Source organism: Trichosurus vulpecula, chromosome 7 (assembly GCF_011100635.1).
Source record: "Trichosurus vulpecula isolate mTriVul1 chromosome 7, mTriVul1.pri, whole genome shotgun sequence".
Classification (NCBI taxonomy): Eukaryota; Metazoa; Chordata; class Mammalia; order Diprotodontia; family Phalangeridae; genus Trichosurus; species Trichosurus vulpecula.
The window spans coordinates 17,895,494-17,915,594 of record NC_050579.1 but is presented as its reverse complement, the minus strand read 5'-3'; the positions used below and the strand labels follow the sequence as shown (position 1 = coordinate 17,915,594).

Genomic DNA, 20,101 nt, shown 5'->3' with positions numbered 1-20,101 from the left:
CCAGTGATTTTAATAGCCCCAGAACAAGTCCCAATATGAAGGCTGGGCCTGGATAAAGCAGCAGCCAGGCAGAAAGCCTAGGAAGCCAACACCTTCATAAAATACTTTTCCTTCCAAAACATTTTTCCACCTGTGATCTCATTTTGGGAGGGAGCACGCCCACGGCAGAAAGACTTAGAAAGACTCAAGTTGAAGCTTTGCCCCTTCTGGGTGGCCTTGGACAAGTCACTCAATGGTAACTCTGAGATTCCAAGTTACAAAAATATTACTGATGTGCGTTGGTATAAGAAACGGTCACACCAGCAGTTCCTGATACTAAGGGAGTCACAGGTCCAGACCAATCCTCACAACACCCATGAGGTGAGGAGGACAAGGACAAAAATCCTCACTGACTTTGGAGCAAGGCACAGAGAAAGTAACACAGATGCCCGAACCGAAGGGTGAAGCCTGACTGCCAGGCCTGGGGCTTCCTTCCCTGAGCCCTGTGAGCCTCTGCCAGGGCAAGATTTGGGCTCAGTGAGGAAAAGTTAATCAATGCTGCAGAGTCCAATGGGGGCAGCAAAGCCAGGTAAATTCAGACCAACCTCGCCAACTGGCCAGTGAAGGTGGGGAAGGGGCCAAGTCTTCCAGAGGATTTAGTATTTCCAGAGAAGCCTCAGATTTGCCAAAGGGGTAAACTCAGAGAAGAGCACCGCCCCCCCCACAAGGAGAACATTAGCAAGAATACCAATCCGCTCTCAAGAAGATTCTCTGAATCAGGGCCAAATCGAAGCAGAGCAGACATTTGTGAGTGGCACATGAGCAGGTCCCCCCAAACTATTCCAACTCAGCTTCACCAGTTCCAAATAAATGAAGCAGCCTCAATCTGAGGGTTCTTCTGATCAGCCCAGAATGCACCAAGCTACTATGGTATATTATAGCACCAACATGAAAGTTGGGAAAAGGTATGGGTCGGAGTAGATTTTAGGAAGGGGGTGTTATCAGAAATTCTGTCCAACAAAGACGTTACAGAGAATGTACCGGGCAATTCAGTCAAGTGAGAAAAAGACTTTAAAGGAAAACCAACAGACTGCATTCTCTATCAGGCACAAGATGATTCAGAACGGTATGCAAACTAATGTGTGCTTCTGATCCAGACACAGGATTAACATTAACCTTTCTTATACATGCAAAAGGCCCCTGTTAGTCAAACTTCCTCACACAACTGGATTGTGAACTAGGTTATCAGCTTTTACAAGAGAAATGGTTACATTTAAAATCAGAGCTCAGGAGACAGATTCCAAGTCAGATATCAAGAAGAGGAGATTCAATAGAGAAAGCACAGGAAAAAATGAGCACCGCTGTCTGACCACGTGCGTGTGTTTGCATGTGAGATCCATCCTGTGGCATGACCGCTACTGCAGTGAGAAGCACAACCAAATGTCATAAAAACAAACACCAGAAGCTCCTAAGAACAAAGCTATTGCTAGCAGGATGCATAAAGCCTTTCCTTTTGTTTTCACCCAACCAGGGAGGCTCACATTTAGAAAAGCTGCCCCTTAGCCCCCCCTCTCAAGTTCTATCAACCTCAGGCAGACCTGCATGCTGGTGCAGCCCTACTTGACCCCAGCCAGTGTCCATGGGGCACAGGAATCCATGACAAATGGCCTGGCATTCCTGACGCTAACTCAGCTCTTAAGACTCCTCTTCAAACTTCTGCCTTCCCCCTCTCCCCTCTCTCTTGCTACCTTTCCAATCTGATCTGATCTGATGAGTCAATAGAGCTCTTCCCCTTGAGCAAGGCTTCTTAACCTACTCTGGGTCCTGGACCTCTTCCGTGGGGGGCTAGCAAAGCCTAGGGAACCCTTCTCAGAACCTTGTTTTTAAACAGATAAAACAAATGACAAAGATAATGACAACTGTCAAATAGTTTGAAAACACCCCAAACAAAAAATTCCCCCCAAACCTGATCATACTGAGAGATGCAAATATCTAAAAAACATAAACAAACAATCTCCTGAGCCCCAGAAGAAGCACCTCCACTCTTCTACATGCTATAGGGTCCCAGGGTGGGGAACCTGCTGCCTCGAGGCCACATGTGGCCCTCCAGGGCCTCAAGGGCAGCCTTTTGACTGAATCCAAACTTCACAGAACAAGTCCCCTGCATTGTTCTTTCACCGTTTGGCCAAACATGGACTCGGTTGCAGGTTCTCCACCCCTGCTCTAGACCTTCTGGACAGAAGTCTTCTATTTCCCTTGATTTTCTTTCTTCTCTCCTTTTTCTAACTTTCCATTTCAGTGGTTTACTTCCAATTATAATAGTTTAAAATAATCCTTCTTACTGTAAGCATAATTTGAGGTTTAGTTACAAAAGTTTTACTTGCCACAGTGCTATTTTCCCAAAATTTCCAATTCAACTCTGAGAGATCTCTAATAAAAGTTAATAATTTTTACTGAGAACGTGTAAGCTAAACATTCTGAAACAAAGACAAAACTTTACGACAACTAGGAATTCAGAGAAATGCTGACACAATTAGTGTTTAGACTTATTTCCTATTTTCACAAATCGTTTTCTTAGCACAGACAAGGTAAGAGTGAGCATCTGCTTAACTGCTAGGATCTCAGACATTTAGTCAACGTCACTTCTTCAGCACCAAAAGAACAAACATTTTAAGTTCTCTCCCAAAACCAAATTGTCTTTTTAAATCACCCAAAGCCAGTTTTCTTAGAGTTCTGGCACTAACAGCTAATGAACCATTCAAGACTTCCTTACAGAAGCCTACAGAAAACAACAGGGCTCACTGAGTGAGGTGACAAGGGACCTCAGTAAACAGGCCCCTCCTTGGGCAGCAGCACTGTCACTGTCACACACAGGTCTGGGGCCCAGCACAAAGTCGGTTCAGGGACAAGTGCAGGTTAGCAAAGTACTGGACCCTGTGGCAAAGCCCACGTCACATTGCCCTAGTTACTACCCTGCTACTTACATTAAGGTGTTTGGCAAAAACAGAGACCTGAAGCTACTGATCTGGTAAAGAGCCACATCCCAAGAATTGCTTCTAACGTAAGACACTAGAGTCACCACACTTTTCTTCCATTTCAAGATAATGTAGTATAGCAGAAAGCCCTGTAGGACAGGCATCCGATTCTAGCCCCAGCTCTACCACTAATAAGCTGTGTGAATTTGGGCAAATGACTTAACCTTTCTCCGCCTTGGTTTCTTCCTCTGTAAATAGTGGTTGGGTTAGATGGGCTTTAAAGTTCCCTGAAGTTCTGCAATTTTATGAAACATTGAATGCGTCTAAATAACAAGATTACTTCCATTTGCTACCAGCTGCCTTGCTTGGTTTCACATCATCACCACCACCATCAAACCACTCCCCCCCCACCCCACCCCCGCTCTGGGAAGCCTCTGGCAGCCTCCTGCCCCAATACACACCAGCTTCCTTTGGGCATGTCCTTCCCCATTAGACTGTGTGCTCCTCAAGGCTGGGGACTGTCTTTCTCTCATCTGTATCCCCAGTGCCTGGCCCATCTCGTAAGTGTGCTTACCGAACTTCCACAAGGTCGTTTGGCTTATAGCTGGGATGGAGAAAGAACCAAACTTTCTTCACAAAGTGATTGATGCTGGGCTCTCTCCGGGAGCCTCGGACATACACCATCCACTTGTGAGTTGACTGGTCATTTTCTTCTCTCTTATCAGGAGGAATGTATCTAGTAAGAAAAACAAAACTGAATCGTTATTCTTCAGAAAACATGCTCAGAACTACTTACTGTCAGCTGTTCTGAGGAAAGTCCGGTGTTTAAGTGAAATAAACACAACAAAACTCACGCAGTTTCTCTTGAGAAAGAAATCTGGATGTCTACACAACAAGCTTATATTTAAGGCAAAAAAAAAAAAGTGTCATGGGGCAGCTCAGTGGCGCAGTGAGTAGAGCACCAGCCCTGGAGTCAGGAGGACCTGAGTTCAAATCCGGCCTCAGACACTTGACACACTGAGTAGCTGTGTGACCTTGGGCAAGTCACTTAACCCCAATTGCCCTGCCTTCCCCCCTCAAGAAAAAAAAAGTGTCAGGATGCATTTTTAGTTAATAAAAAAAAAAACAACAAAATCCAACAAATCACTTCGCTGCCCAGAGTACGCAGGTACTCCTTTATTATGGAACGGAGAACCATCAACCACGGATTAAATCTCATCCGGACCTTGCTCCTCTCCCTTCCCGGGTACTGTGATGCTGATCACTACTGATGCAAATAACACCCCCACCACCGACAGCCAGCAGTCCTGTAATGCTTTGAGGGTTACAAGTATTTTACATAATTATCTCATTTGATCCTTCTAACAACCTTGTGAGGTAGGTTCCATTAGCATCTCCATTTTACAGATGAGGAAACTGAGGCCAAGAGGTTCAGTGACTTGTCTAGGATCACACAGCTTACTCTGAGTAGATGAGGCAAAATTAAGTAGGTGGTTCAATGGATAGAGCCCTGGGCCTGGAGTCAGGAAAACCCGAGTTCAATACCAGCCCTGGACACGTACTAGCTCTGTCTGCCTGAATTTCCTCAACTGTAAAATGGGGATCCTAAGAGCACCCACCTCCCAGGGTTGTTGTGAGGATCAAATGAGATCACATTTGGAAAGGGTTTAGTACAGTTCCTAGCACACAGTAGGCATTTAATAAATGCTGATGTCCTTCCTTCAATCCAGGGTCACCCAGCTGCCTCAATTTCTACCACCAGCACTCTACTATGGTCATCCTATGCAGAATTAAGTCCCTATCAATGTAAGGATTAAGAGTTAAAAGGCTAGGCAGTTAACCAACAAATCAAAATGTCAAGGAATATTATATGACTGTTTAAATAACTTTAATTACCATAGCAACATAGGGATGGGCTATCCTAGAATATAGGTATCTTGTTGAAAAGACCTCTTTGAAAGAAAAAAATGTGTAAGTAAATGTGGAAAATGAATTACATAGACTTAATGCATTAGAAACACAAGTCTATTTGGGAGGAAACCGTAATTTTTTTTTTCCAAAAACAAGTAATAGTTAGGTCAGGAACAAGAAAGCCCGGAAAGGTATGAAATTCACAGTAACAAACAAATGTGGGAAACTGATTTATTTTTTCTAGCGATAGCCTTGAGAGAAGGACAGGCAAATCAGAGCACCCAGGGGAGACAAGCATGGGGCCCATCAAGAAATCAGAAGTTGACTGAAGGATGGAGAAGCCTGGTGTCCTTGAAAGTGCCAACACTTAAGCAAGTTTCCAAAATGCAATCCTCTCTCTGTCCTTCCAACTTTTCAATTCTCAATTTCTGTCCTCATCATTCAACACAGACAGACATCCTACTGGACCAGCTTAATGGGCGGTCCACTCAAACATCCATCATTGCCTGTACGACACTATTCTTCAGCTACTAACTTCGTCTCCAGTGGATTTCTGACCTAGCTCAAGCCACCTCGTATCTGTTTTGTATATACTGATGCACGTGTGTTTCAAATCCTTATGGCAACGACTGTTTTGTTTTCATATCCACAGTGCCTAGTGCAGTGCCAGGAACAAGGGAGGTGCTTAATAATTGTTCACTGGTTGATTAAAAAGCAATTTATAAACATTAAAGCATTAGTTTTTATTATTATCCTAACTTGTATTAAACGTTACTGTAAATGAGCTCATCACTGAAGGCTTAGAAATCTTTTGTTAGATAGAGGCTTTTATTGTCATGCTCTGTTGTAACAGAATTTTACCTCTATGGGGTTTTTTTCCTATTTCCCTTGTTTTCCTGGACAATGACAACATTCCTTATTCATATGGGAATTTTAATAACTCATATTGTCAAGGGCATTGTCCTCCTCCCAGTCCCCAGGTTCACCAGCTCAGTGTTACCTTTAGTTCCTCACCCTACTCACCCTATATATTCAAACGGCTGACAAACCCTGTCTTGTCTACCTCCATGGCCTTTTCCTCATATATGCCCTCTTCTCTCCACATACAGAGTCAACAGCCATGCTCAGGCCCACAGCTGAACTAGCACTCATCTCCCTGACTCAAGTCTTGCCCCACATCAGTCCATCCTCCACACCAAAGCCAAAAGGACTGACCATGTTGGGCCTTCCTCACTTTTAATCAGCTCCACTGGCTGGCTCCCTACTACGTCCAGGATCAAACTGCCCAGGCCTCTGTTTGCCACTTAAAGCGTTTCACAGCCTGGTCCTCTTGAACATGCTGGTTTTCCTATACTTCCTCCCCTTCCACACCCCAGCCCACCTGCTGGCCCTCACCCATAATGCTCTAGCCTTTGCACTGGATGTCTCCCACAGTGGCCGGCTGGCTGGGAACACTTGCCTTCCTTGACTGTTAGAAGCCCTGGCTTCCTTTAAGACTCAACTGGAATACCACCTTGGTAGGAGGCCAAGATGACACTCCCTTCCATCTACTTGGCTTTGTCTCATACAGTATCCCCTGACTGACATACCATCTACCTCCCTTATCAGAAGAGAGGGCTCTTTATTGAACCCCTTGGGGCAGGGAGAGTTAATTGCCTTTCTCTGTAGCTCCAGTTAGCCCAGCTCCAAGTACTGGTAAGTGTTAACACAGAATAGTAACTGCAGTACTAGGTACAAGTGTTAATAAGTACTTCACAGAATAATAAATTTAGAGCAGGAGGGACTGCAGAGGTCATTTTAGCCCATCCCCTCAAGGGTACTGAAGAATCTGCCTGGGGCTGTTTGGAGTTTGGGCAGGTGGGCACAAACAATTTATCTCCACCAACCTAATTTAATCCCTTCCTTCTACCTACAAGCAGACAGTGCTATAAACACCCAGTACTTAGCACTGTGCCTGGCACACTGGAAGAGCTTCCTAAACGCTCCAAGGCCCCTGTGAGTCACAGAATTAAAGACTAAAGAAACTAGCCATCTTTTAGTTCATGAGATCAGAGGTTTAAAGCAGAAAGGAATCTCCAACTCCACTGAGTCCATTCTGTCATTCTACAGATAAAGACATCAAGGGTTTAGAGGCCTTGATCATGGCCACACAGGGAATAAGGGGCAGAACTGGGATTTGAACCAAGGTCCTCAGAATCAAAATTCAGCATTCCCCGAACTGTACCAAGCTGTCCTCCTATGTTACCAGAGAGTGATTAGTAACCTTAGCTAACTCAGTCAATTTGGCAGAAATGGGGCCACAATCACAGGACAGCATGAGATCATCCCTGTTCTAGAAACATTCTTCCCCCGAAAGGAGCTCAGCCCCCATGGTCTGAGGGTGTAACCCTGAGCTCTGCACTGAAAAATAACCTATATATGAGGAGTGAACACATGAGCATGACCTGCAACAAATACTTATAGGCCTTACCTAGGGCTCTAAGAGGGTGGACTGGGGAGTAGGGCCCAGAATCCCGCCAAATTTAGGCCCACGCACTACCCAGTCATAGCAATTAAAGAAGAGAAGGAAAATTCTCTTTTTGCCCCACACTGCTGGCTGGTCAGTCAGGAGATAACTTGCACAGATCTTACACCAGATTTATCTGGCAACCTCTCAGGCACGGGGACTCCTAGAGTTCCCTCCCCAAAAACAGTCATTATGAAGGGATAGAATCTGAGGTCCCGACGATTAGATGAGGAGATAACAGCTGAGCATTTCATCAACATGGAGGCAGAGAAGTAAATACAAAGACTCTAGGGTGTAATTCCAAGAGGGATAGGCTGAGCTGGGCTTTGAAGGACACCAGGGATTCCCAAGGCAGCAGACATGAAGAAGGAATACATTCAAGGCAAGGAATTTTAACTTTGAGGTGGGGTTGGCCACCTAACATGAGATCATGATTAGCACATCTAGCTGCTAATTATACTTTTTGCCAAAGTTTAGCCTCAGAGGTGGGTCACTGTAGAAATCCCAATCTGGAATCTGTCTGTCAGCAACGTCAAAATAAATAGTCATGCTGACTCTGGCAAGTCACAGGAACCTCTCTGAGTTGCAATTCTGCAACTTTAAAATGGCAAGGTAGAGGCTGGACTGGATGGTCTCTAAGGTTCCTTCCAGTCCACCGAGAATAGAAACACAAGATGCACAACACCTACAGCTATTGTTCAGTTTCATTAGCTCCTTTTATAGGTGAGGAAAGTGAGGCCCAGCAGAGTCCTGTGACTTGTCAGGGAGCAGAGCCAGGATTCCCATCCAGACCATCGAAGTGCACAGGCAGCCCTCCTGCCACTCTCCTGTGTACCCTCAAGCTGGTACCCACTTCTTGATCATCACTGGCATCATGCCCCATTTACGAAGTACTCAAGTTTCACAAAAATTTTCTTCTCAGCAACCCTGAGAGCTAGCTAATGTAAGAATCTTGTCCTCCTTTTACAGATGAACAAAGAGGTTCAGAGGGCTTCCAGTGACTTTGCCATGATCGTTTACTTGGTCAGTATCAGCACCAGAACTCTAACCCACTTCTCTTGAGCCCAAGCACATCACTCTTCCCACCAACATGGGAGAGACTATCTATTTCTCATTCTCTCTGAAATGTGCTGGGTTGGTAAAATGAGGAGACAGTCTGTGGGAAAATAAGCAGATGTTCCTGATCCTGTAGGTAAATTGTTGAGGGACCTGTGGCTACCCAGGACAATCGGCCACTCATAGAGAAGAGACAGTCTTTGTTATGCCCTATGCTTTTTGTTGCTTGCACAGAAATGTTTTCAGCATACAGCTAAATGTTATATATACCTGGAAGGCCTGTCACCCGTAAGTCAGGAGACCAGAGTTCGAGTCACCATTTGGTCACTACCTAGTTGGGAGGCTTGAATAAATCACCTTCTGTACCTTCAGTCTCCATTTCAATTGTCAAAAAAGGTTTTCCTATCCTTCTATGACCCAGATTGCAGCCTTAGTAAGTAAGGGCAAACCAAAGCCTAAAAATGGGATGGAAACAAAAGCTTCTGGGTACAGCTGCATACTCACTTTGACACATTGCCAACTACTATGGTTTTCTTCACAAAAAGTCTTGAAACTTCTTCCAAAGTGAGATCAGAATTCTGTTGGTTTGTTTTTCGGGAGCTGGCTCCACCACTGGGGTCCTGAAAAAATCCACAAAAACAGCTACTAAGTGATGCCCAACACCATCAGGACGAGTAAGAGTGTAGGAGAAGCACATCTGTAGAGCGCATTACAAAAAACTTGATCTCCAAGCTAGAAGGGAGTAGGGGGGCAAACACTCTCCTACTAATTGGAATAGAAGGCAATCTTCGCCCCCCCCCCCCCCCCCCCCCGCCAAAAAAAATTTTTTTAAAGGTAGCATCTGTTAGGTCTCTAGGCCTCATTAAACTCTGCAAGCAGTAGGCCCTGCACAGTGCCTTGTAACTCATGAATGTTCAGTAAATGAATTGAAGAGCACATTAAAATGAGTGAGCAGCAAATAATGGGCCTGAGTCTCAATGGCATAGCTGAAATACTCGGGTTTGATAAAACAGTTTTCTTCCTGTGAAATTAAAATATACCCTCGCTCTCATTATTCTGCTGGGAGGAGATCTTTCCCATTGACCAAATGTTCCAGATAACCAAGATTATTAGATCTTCTAGTACCATTTGACTACATAACTCTTTAAAAGATGTCTCCATTAAGACACATGAAAATCTGAAACCTATTTTCCTAAATGTTATTCCTCAAATGAGGGAACTGACAATATTTCAGTTTCCATTGGGGTTCTTAACTTTTTTTGCATGTCACAGAACCCCAACGTAAGTCAGGTAAAACCTAGGAACCCCTTCTCAAAATGTTTCCCAAAAAATGAAGTTAGAGCTTAGTGAAAAGAAAGAGGCATTTTTTTCCCCATCCATGTCCACAGACCCCTAAAATCTATCCATGGATTCCTTTTGTGTCTGTGGATTTCCGATATGAACCCCTGATCGACAGCACAAAAATCACAGCATGCAACTGGCAAAAATTATGAATTTGTTTTTAAAATAAACTATTTAGAGAGGCAAGTGTTACAATAGGAAGAACAGTGGAGTCAAAAGGCCTGGTTCCTGTCTCATCACTACCATTTATGAACACACAGCTCATACTGGTAAGTCACAAAGTTCGATTCTGTCATTCAGAAAACAGAAATAATACTTTGCCCTCCTCACCTACCAAGCTGTCTGTGAGGATATATTGGGATAATTTACACAAAAGCACTTGGGCAAACTATCCAGGGCAGGGCAAGACATAATGGGTCTGTTTCAAGTGCTTTTGGAAAACCAACCCCCACAAATCACTAAGAGGACTTCCCCAAGTGCTGGCTGAAGCCAGCACAAGGGCAGGGTTTCAGGTAGCAGTGGCCCCTGTCACACCCACTGGCCTGGGCCCTGGGCAGGGTCTCTGCCTGGGCCAGAGCTCTAGACGCAGCGTATACATGTCCTAGCCCCACATGCCTAGCCTACAGCAAGGACCATCATGGGGCTCGGGTCTTTCCTCTTTAGATCTAGGACTTTGTGTATTTCTAAGCAGCTAAAATGACTAAATCTATTTAAAAAACATCTTGCATAATTTGATTCCTAGAAATCTGGGACAAGGAAAGGACTGCCAAGTCCATCCGTCATTGCCCTACTCTTTTGTCCCCCAACCTACCCTCTGGTCTTAACCTTACCCGCCCAGTCTTTCTGCAGGGCCTCTGAGACTCCACACTGTTGGACAATCTCTCCTCCAGGTCCAGATTGCTGCTGTTGTCTTTGTCAGAGAGGAAGTCATTGTGTTGAGATAAAGAATCACTTTCTGAATAGTTAAGAGATGGTGTTTCTGATCTCTGATTAGCAGGAGATGATGACCTTGATGGAGATTCCAAAAATTTCTTGATAGCGGGATGATTAAAAACCATGGTGTCACAGGGCTTTGATCCCTGCAAAGGCAAAACAAAACAGAAAACCAAAGAAATAAAAAACCCACATACTTTTAACTAGGTCCTTTTAACATCTTCTAACAGCAACAATGGGAAAAAATACACAAGAACAATTTTAACCCACTTTACAAAAATCCGACAGCATTAAACAGAAAGCAATGGGAGTATGAGTAAGAATAGAAAGTTTCCTTGCAACCATGAATTCCACAGATACATCAAAATCTTTGTGTACAAATGACTAACTACTGGCTAGTTGCTCATGCTGTCAGTTGGAGCTAAGGGACTTTAGGCCAGAAAGTTAGGCATCCTTCCCTGCTGTTCGAGCATCAAATTATATTCTCAAAGCAGAGGAAATTGATTGGATTTTTTAAACTTCAGTTTCTTCAAGGCAGTGCCAGGGATGGCATCACCTCCTATACCTCAAAGTCATACTGAGACACATGACACAGGCCTGGAGTTCACCTGGTCAATGCCCTCTTTAAAAACCAACAACAGGTCACCCTCACCTTTCCCTCATCCCCGGGACCACTCTTGTACTGGCAGTGGGGGGAGGCAGGCAAATTAATGTTTATCTTAACTGAAATAAAGCTGGTTTTCCTCTACACGAATGTGAGGACATTTAGATAACCAAAATGACAATCTAGAAGGAACACTTCTCTTTCAGCAGAATCCTGTTTCCTTGACAACAAACCCATAAAAAGAAAATCTCCATAAATAGTGTTAAAAAAAAAAGAAGAGAGAAAAGGAGAGGAGAATTATTATTTCACAATATAAAAGTTTCCAGAACTCTAAGTGGGAGCCAGAGATTCTTGTTCTATCGGCTTCTTTGTCAAAAACAAACTTTAGGCTTACAAACAGGGCCAAGCTGTCAGAACCAAAAGCGTCATTCCTAGCAGTCTGAGTTCACCCAGCAAACACTGGTTTTAGATGCCAGCTGTTCTTACATCCCACTAATGTCTCCAAGGAGGGAAATGAAAAGGAGAGGCCGACACAGAGGAGACAGGAGGTGAGAAGCTCATGAGTCTCCCCTTCTTTTAAAGGATAGGATCTAGACTGGAATAAAGTCTGAGTGCACATTCACCACACAGGCAGGAGATAGAGTAAATAGAAAAGAGGCCTCTTTAGAAACATTCTTCTCAAACAGGGCTCTTCTTAGCTTGGTATCTCCATACTGAGCAGGACAGTTTACATAAATGAGGCACATAACAAGTGGTGCTTGAATGAAGGAATGGATGGAGGATGAGTGAAGCTTTTCCGGGGTCTCCCCAGCACTTTAGCCCATGGCCTGGCATATAGTGAAGGCTGAATCAATCCTTGCTGACTGATGGAAGCAAGTAAGCCATAGCTCCACTTAGGAGATCAAAAAGTCTCAACTTTAAAGCCAAAAAAGACCACACAATCCAAGGAATGCCAGAAGGAGAGACTCAAAGGTTCTCTGGGTGGGGTAGGGCAGGGAGTTTACCTCCGAAGCTTTGAAAAGACCAGCAGAAGCGTAGTAGTTTGCCACAATGCAAGCACGAAGTTTATCCATCATTCTTCGGGCCTCAATCAGTCGCTAAAAATAAATTTAAAATGTTTATTTCTTGAAAAAGAACAACAAACAACATTGACCTTTCCAATCCACCCCTGATGAGAAGCACTCCTGCTTGATACCTGATCGATGACTTCAATTTCATGCTCCTTGTTTTTCATTTCAACAGCAAACTGCTCCTTAATAATCGTTTCAATCTTCTGCACGGCAGCATCTCGAGCTGGTCACAGAACAAAATCAGAACAACGGTTAAACAATTCTGGTTTCTCAAAGACTCCCTGGATCCAACTCTGAAAGCACCAAGAAGAAGGCTCTGCAGGAAGCATTTCTGAGCCTTCACCCAAGAAAAGGGGAAGATGGCAAGAAAGCGCCCCGAACAGACAGGTGAAGCCGATGGCTCAGATTGGGGGTGGGGAGACTAACATCCCTGAACAGATTTTTCTTTCAGACAGGATTTTCTTTTTAAAATGCAACTAGGATTGCTTTTGTTTTAACCTGGATTTAGAAGACAGTGTTTTGGGTACCGAGATTCTGCCAGTTCAATGATTTTATCAATCTGTTGGATTTTACAGTCCTTTCTCTCCCTTCTGCTAAAAGTATTCTATAATCTCTTTTTTAAAATCAAATTAAGATAGCTTATTTTGTGATCTGGGGAAGCAAATTTTGCAATATCAATTCAGATTTTATGTAAACTGGGATGATGCAAAACTCTACTTGAGATCATTACATCAGCTGTTCTCGATTAGTGTGTAACCTTGAACAAGTTCATCTTTCTGGGTCTCAGCATCCTCCCTCTAAAAATCAGGGAAGGTTCTGTATATTGCTAGCTAAGGTCCATTTTGATTAAGATTTTAGGACTACAACTACCTGGAAGCTGCGTAACACCTGTACTGATGCTAAGGTTTCCCTGGCCTACTGGATTCTGCTCCTGGCACAACTTCCACACCTGCATCCCACTTCCCCACGTCACCCCATCACCTGACTGTCATGTAAGCTCTGAGCCTCAGTTTCTTCCTCTGTAAAAAGAGGAGACTGGACGGACCTCTAAGATTGCATCCAGCTCGAAGCCGTCAGCCTAGTTGTGAAGCATTGCTTGGCCTGTTCCTCCTAGTGAAGTGTCAAACCCAAGTCTATTGAGGTGAGGATGAAAGCTGGAATGCGTTCTACACAGCTCTACCTGAATCCTCCATGGCTCGATGCCGTTTGTTTGGGGGCGCCACAGAAATGTCCTCATAGTCAGGGTCATTTTCTTTGAGCATTCGTTTGATTCCAGACATGACGATCTGCAGCTGCTCCTCACTGTGCAGAAAGAGAAGGGAAAATGCTGCCTTTCAGAATATTCCCAAGAGGAGGGCCAAACAACAGGTCCAGCTGGCTTTCACGATGCTCTCTAACAGAAACCCACAGCCCTTGCCCTCCATAAGTGTCTCCAGCCAGTGTGTGGCTTTCCAAAGACCACTTCCCCACACCTAGAACAGTCTCATGCTGTTCCAAGGTGGACAAAGGCTCTGGCAGATGCTTTTCAGTTACTGTTCAGCATCCAACCCCCACCCCGAAAAGAAGGAGGTGGCATAGACAAGCCTATCTCTGCCTTAGAAAAGGCCAGAGGATGCCTGGAATCAACATGAACGAACTCCACCTTTCAGAAGCAGCTTGAGTCTCTTCGGAGCTCTTCTAAACAACTGGAGAATGCCAGGGGAAAGAAAGAAAGGAAAGAGGGAGAAAGAACACAATTGGGGAGGGAGGAGAGACGGCAAGCATTCTGGGGCTCCCTGAACTTAAGCTATGTCTGGTATTAGGTGCCTCCTAGAACTTGAAGTGGAATGCAACTTTTAACCCCTGCAGAAATGGGAGAGACATAGGAAGAGATCTAGGCCACGTAACAAGATATTAACAAAATCTATATTCAAAAAAAAAAAAGCATCAGGAATCAGGAAACTTGGAGCCTAGGTCTGTAACTAACTAGCTGTGTGACCATGGATGAGTCCCTTCTCTTTTGGGGGCCCAGTTTCTTCATCTGTAAGATGAAGAGGTTGAACCAAACCAGGGGTGCTTAGCCTTGGTTCCATAAAATTATTGTTAAAAAATATTTTGATAACTATTTTAATATAATTGGTTTCCTTTGTAATCCTATGTATTTTATACATTTAAAAACATTACTCTGGGGCAGAGGTAGTAGAGAAAAAAGCATATAAAAATATAAATGTAAAAAATTAAAATAATTCTTAAAAACAGAATGTGAGCTCCTTGAAGGCAGGAGCTGCCTGGCTTGCTTGTATTTGTATCCTCAATGTTCAGCATAGAATCTGGCATAGAGTAGAAATGTTTTTCTCTCTCTATCTAACCTCTCCTACACCCCCACATCACTCTGTGCACAGGCTAGCTTCGTCAGCCCGCCAAAGCGCTCTACAATAAAAAATGAGGGCTAAGAACCCTGTTTCAACAATCCAGCTAGCAGCTGCTGTGGGGCTGTAAAACCAACAACAACCAGCTCACAGAACGCTGCAAGCCCAAGTTCCTTTGATCTGCTTTACTAAGGAAAGCAATGTTAGGGGGTTAACAATCTCAATTTAATCCAACATACAAATATCATTCACTTAGTTCAGCGGAGAAAGCCAGCACCCTGAACTTCAGAGCAAACACAAACAAATTACAAACATCAACAGACAGACCTTGTCTGATTCAAATCTCAATGCACAGTGACCAGAGTTTAACAAAGTCCCAACATGTGGGTTTACAAGCTGGAGGGCTCTACAGCTGCCCAGAGTCTCCACATCAGTGGCCACCAAGAGTGAGAGTCCTAAGCAAATAGCTCTGTCTTCTCTTTTTATGCACTCTTTAGCCTTCATCAAACATCATCTGAGAGACCAGAACTTAAGCTCTTACTATTGGCTCTGGAGTTAGCACCTCCCCCTAGGACCTTGAGGGCTTTACACCCACATCGGTTTAGTACCTAATAGCTAGGGGTTTGGGGCCTACTTGGAAGCAAAGATATAACCAGATCTCCCTTCACTGGCCCCACCTGGAGCCCCACCTTAGTTGCCAATTCATACCCACATAGGCTTAGCACTTAATAGATAGGGGTTTGGGCCTGGGGCTTAGCAACTAATAAGACTCAATCAAAGGCACTTAATTAATCATTTTAAAACAGTAAGAAAGTCCCAACTTAATTAATATTACAAACCCCTAGACTAAACAGTCTCTAAGACCTAGGATGTCCATTAATTGTATTTCATCATCTTAACTTCCTAATCCTCCGGCAAAATTAAGATACACTATATCTGTAGCATTTGCCTAATCTACCAAAAGTAACCCTATTAAAAAGAAAAAGACAGCATGGAATGCGATTGAATTCAGCAAATACTTGTTTAATGTCTACCATGGGACAGGTGCTAGGACTACAAAGATGAAAACCTGCCCCATGCCTGCCCTCATGGAGTTTTCGATCCTAACAGAGACCATATGCTGCTGATACGATTACACAAAGGTAAACACAAAAGGAAGAAATAGACAAAAATGCTTTAGGAAAATTAATGAAGAAGCAAGACATTCATGGGTGGAGGGAGCTGAGAGGAAGTAGCCTTCAGCTGGGCGGTGAAGAAAGAATCACAGGCTTTAGCACCAGAACCCATACCTTCAGAAGGTACATCCTGGCCAACAAGCCTTATCTTATCTTCTGCCTTATCTGAAGACCCCAATTTTCTGGAGGCAGACCATTTCACTGTGGAATATTTCAAATCATTAGGAAATTTTTCCTTACATAAAGCCTGTCTTCCTCCCTGAGCTTACAGCCATTTCACCCTCTGAGGTCAAGGTGAAACCTAATCCTTCTACAAATACATGAAGACAACCCCAGCTCCCCTCCCCAGACTTCTCTTCTCCAAACCAAACATCCTCATTAACTCAGCCTTCATCATCATTGTCGATGTCCTTGCTAAGGTAAGCCTGTGGTTCTGACCAGGGCAAAACCAGCAGGATCACTGGGACTTCGGCCTAGCTGGTGCGACTCTCACTGCCCCCAAACTACATTATCTTTCTTTTTTGGCTTCCATACCATGACACCAAATCACTCTGAGCTTGCAGGCCACTAAAACTTCCAAATCTCTTCCAGAAAAATGTCTATGTTCTCTCCATCTTATATGTGTGAGGTCAGAGTTTTGTTTAACCCAAGTGTATTCAAGTAGATTAAATTCAGTACCACGTTCTAACCCAGGGGTGCTGGAACCTGCTGCCTTGAGGCCACATGTGGCCTTCCAGGTCCTTGGGTATGGCCTTTTGACTGAGTCCAAGTTTTATAGAACAAATCCTTTTAAGGGGATTTGTCCCGTGAAGTTTGGATTCAGTCAAAGGGCCGCACTTGAGGCCCTAGGGGACCATATGTGACCTGGAGGTGGCAGGTCGCCCCCACCCCCCGCCTCCCATTCTAACCCATCAAGCTATTTCTGACTCTAGTTCAAAGATCATTCTTCTCTGTAGAGAAAACAAAAACAAATTTAAAATTGGGCCACTCTGCCCTCTCACTGCTGCCATACAATTTATTCCTTGGCAAGTCCCCTCACATTTAATTCTCTTCTTTTCCCCAATATCCACTTTCTTCCTAGTCAGCGTCAGTGGATTCTGAGCAGGAGTACTGCAGACCCTATTCTTACAGGGCAGGACCATGCTTTTGGATTCATTATGTCACCTGCCTTTGCTTCTAGCTCTGTACATGACTTTAAAAAGATCTAAAGTTGGTTGGTGAGTTCCTATTCATAATATTCTCTTTAGACAACTCCCATTTTCTTCCTCATTGGAATTCTCTTGGGAAAGAATTTCAGCAGAGGAAATGTGCTCCTGTTAGGGAGTCTTGCCTTTAGAAATACAAAAAGGGATGAGTACAGAGTGTGATCCGTAAATGACAGGAGTCCAAGGTGACTGGACTAAATTAAATAAGCTATATTTTATCCTATGGGCAAGGGGACACACTGAAGGCTTTTAAGAACTGCACTAATAAGTATCAGGAACATTGTTTTAATTAATTAATTTAATTTTAATTAATGTTTTAATTCAATTCAACATGAGAAGCATGTATTAAGTAGCTGTGTGACCTTGGGTGACCAGTGTCCTCTCCCCTAAGATGAAGAAGTGGAACTAGGCAGTTTCTAAGAGCTGCGATGTCTGTGACCCCATGTTTCATTACCTTAGCAAAAAGAGTATTATGGAAAACTTTCAAACCTACTACGGCAGAGTACTAACAAAACTGTAACTGTACTTGCCCTCAAGAAGCTTACATGGTGGGGTGGGGATGGAAGGAAACAACAGGCAAACAGATAAATAAAACATACATACCAAGTAATGGGGGGGGACGGGGACGGACAGGGATGACATTGATAACAGGGAAGTTCAGGAAAGGCCTCTCGATAACTGAGCTAAGCTCTTTAGAAGTTAAGCATTCCAAGGGGCAGGAGTGAGGACATGGAGCATTCCAAGCTCAGGAGCCACCTGGGGTTGGGCACAAAGGCAAGAGAAAGAAGAGTGTGGACAAGGAACAGCAAGCAGGTATCTCGGAGGTAAGAGGGCAGGAAGGGAATAATGTGGAATCCATCTGGCGCGAGAGGCTGAAATGGACCACGAAGAGCTAAAAGAGGGGAGACCTAGGCAGGGCAAACAAGAAACTGTGACAATCGTCCAGGTGAGTGACCACAAAGGCTTTATGTCAAGATCTTTAAGGCAAGCTGGGCAGGGCAGAGAAAGAATGCTGGATCTGGAGTCAGAGGCCCTAGGTTCACATACTGCCTTGGTTACTTGTATTAGATGTGAGACCCTGAGCAAGTCCTTTGACTGTAAGGGATCCCAGTTTGTTCATCTGGAAAGTGTGAGTGCCAGACGAGATGATCATGTACAAGGCCCCTTAAGCTTTGAACTCCCTGATGCTATGGTAAGTGTGAGGAGGGGACGGAAAAAACTAGGCTTTCCCTTGATAGCCCAACTCTCCATCTGGGTCCACTCCTTGCCTCGGAGGGCCAAGGCAGAGATGGGCACATTCTTTTTGCTTTGAAAGCCAAGTCTCGATAACAGGGGTTCTTAGCCCAGGGTCCATAACTTTAAAGACAGGCAAATTGATAAATATATAAATAGACATAGGTAAACAGAACTGTATTTCAATATAGTTTTCTTTGTAATTCTACATACATATTTTATGCATTTTTAAAATGTTATTTTGAGAAGGAGGCCATGACTCAAAAATGTGAAGCCCCTGATCTAGAACTATCCTCAGTGACTTTTCTTCCTTCTAAACCCAAACGCCCACCACCATCCCCTTATCCTTGTTGTTGCTGAGTTGTGTATGACTCCACGTTTTCTTGGCAAAGGTACTGGAGTGGTTTGCCATTTCCTTCTTCAGTATGTCTCCATTTCATAAATGAGGAACTGAGGCAAATAGGGGTTAAGTGACTTGCCCAGGGTCACACAGCTAGTAAGTGTCTAAGGCTGACATTCAATTCAGATCTTCCTGACTCCAGACCCAGTGCTCTAGCCAGTGCACCACCTAGCTTTTCACATTACCAATCTTTAAATTATTCTCCTAATTTCTCCAATTACTGCTATTTTAAAATTTTGTTTTAAATGATGTCTCTTTTATATGCATCAACAAGCATTTATTTAAATCATCTACATTTTCAAATATGCCCCTTCCCTCTTCCCTACCCAACAAGCTGTTCCTAGTAACAAAGACTAAAAGAGGGGAAAAAGCCAGTCAGCAAAACCAACCAACATAACAACAAAGTCTGACAGCACGTGCAACATTCCACACCCATAGTCTTCAACCTCTGCAAGGAAGGGAGATGTCTGTTTTCACTTCTTCCAGAGCTAAGCTCAGCCATTATAATGTGATTAGTGCATGGTTTTTTGTTCCTTGCCTTTCCACTGTTGCAGTCACTGGGTATCTTATTTTCCTAGTTCTGCTAATTTCCTTCTGCATCAGTTTACAGAAGTTTTCTTGTGATTCTTTGTATTCATCAGATTCATAATTTGCTCAACCATTCCCCAGATTATGGACCTTTCCTCTCTTTGCTACTAGAGTTACCCTGACATGAGCTCCTATAAAATATTTTGGTCTATATGGGACCTTTATCTCAGTGTGAGATCTTAGGATATAGGCCTAGCAATGAGATCTATGGATCAAAGGACATGGACATTCTGGTCATTTTTTAAAAGCGCCTTCAGCTCCTGGCTCACCATTGTGCTTTACCCCCTGCCACCATCTTTAAAGGTCTAGCTTTCCCAACTCTAGCTTCATTTGCTTTCATTCCCAAACTCGGCCACAGGTTCTGCTGATTGCAAGTTCAGGGTCTGGTAGGTCATAGGAGCCAAACAAAAGCTGTTTAACTGGTTAGCTCTACTTCTGCCATTTCACACAAAAACCTTTAAAATATGTGAAAATAGCTATGATGTTCCTTCATTTTCTCTTTTCCCTCCTCACTCCACTTGGCATCTGCTACCCTGCCTGGGTCCCTCCCAGGATAAACTCCCTCCTCCTACCTCCCCACCAAGCTGCTAACTCAAGCCTTACTGACCCCATCTCCTTCAGCCTCTTTTCCCCTCTGATTGGAGGGCTAGAGGACCAAACTCCACCCAATGCCTTTCCTTTATAAAGAGCAGAAACTGAACTCTCAGCAACTCACTCCACTTTGCATCTGCTGCCCTGCTGGGTTTTAATTGCAAAAAACAAGATGGTCCCACACTA

At 43.9% G+C, this 20,101-nt stretch overlaps 1 protein-coding gene across 3 annotated transcripts in view; it reads right to left on the bottom strand.

Moving 5' to 3' along the window:
- The window catches only part of YEATS2 (YEATS domain containing 2), a 108,360-nt gene that overhangs the window by 70,300 nt on the left and 17,959 nt on the right, over positions 1-20,101 (bottom strand). For all 3 annotated transcript variants that reach the window (XM_036766720.1, XM_036766718.1, XM_036766719.1), the window contains exons 2-7: positions 13,556-13,677; positions 12,501-12,598; positions 12,310-12,402; positions 10,599-10,847; positions 8,932-9,047; positions 3,529-3,690 (exon numbers count right to left, since the gene is read on the bottom strand). In XM_036766720.1, the coding sequence (XP_036622615.1) occupies positions 3,529-3,690; positions 8,932-9,047; positions 10,599-10,847; positions 12,310-12,402; positions 12,501-12,598; positions 13,556-13,655 (818 nt within the window). In that variant the 5' untranslated portion in view covers positions 13,656-13,677. The remainder of the gene's footprint in view (positions 1-3,528; positions 3,691-8,931; positions 9,048-10,598; positions 10,848-12,309; positions 12,403-12,500; positions 12,599-13,555; positions 13,678-20,101) is intronic.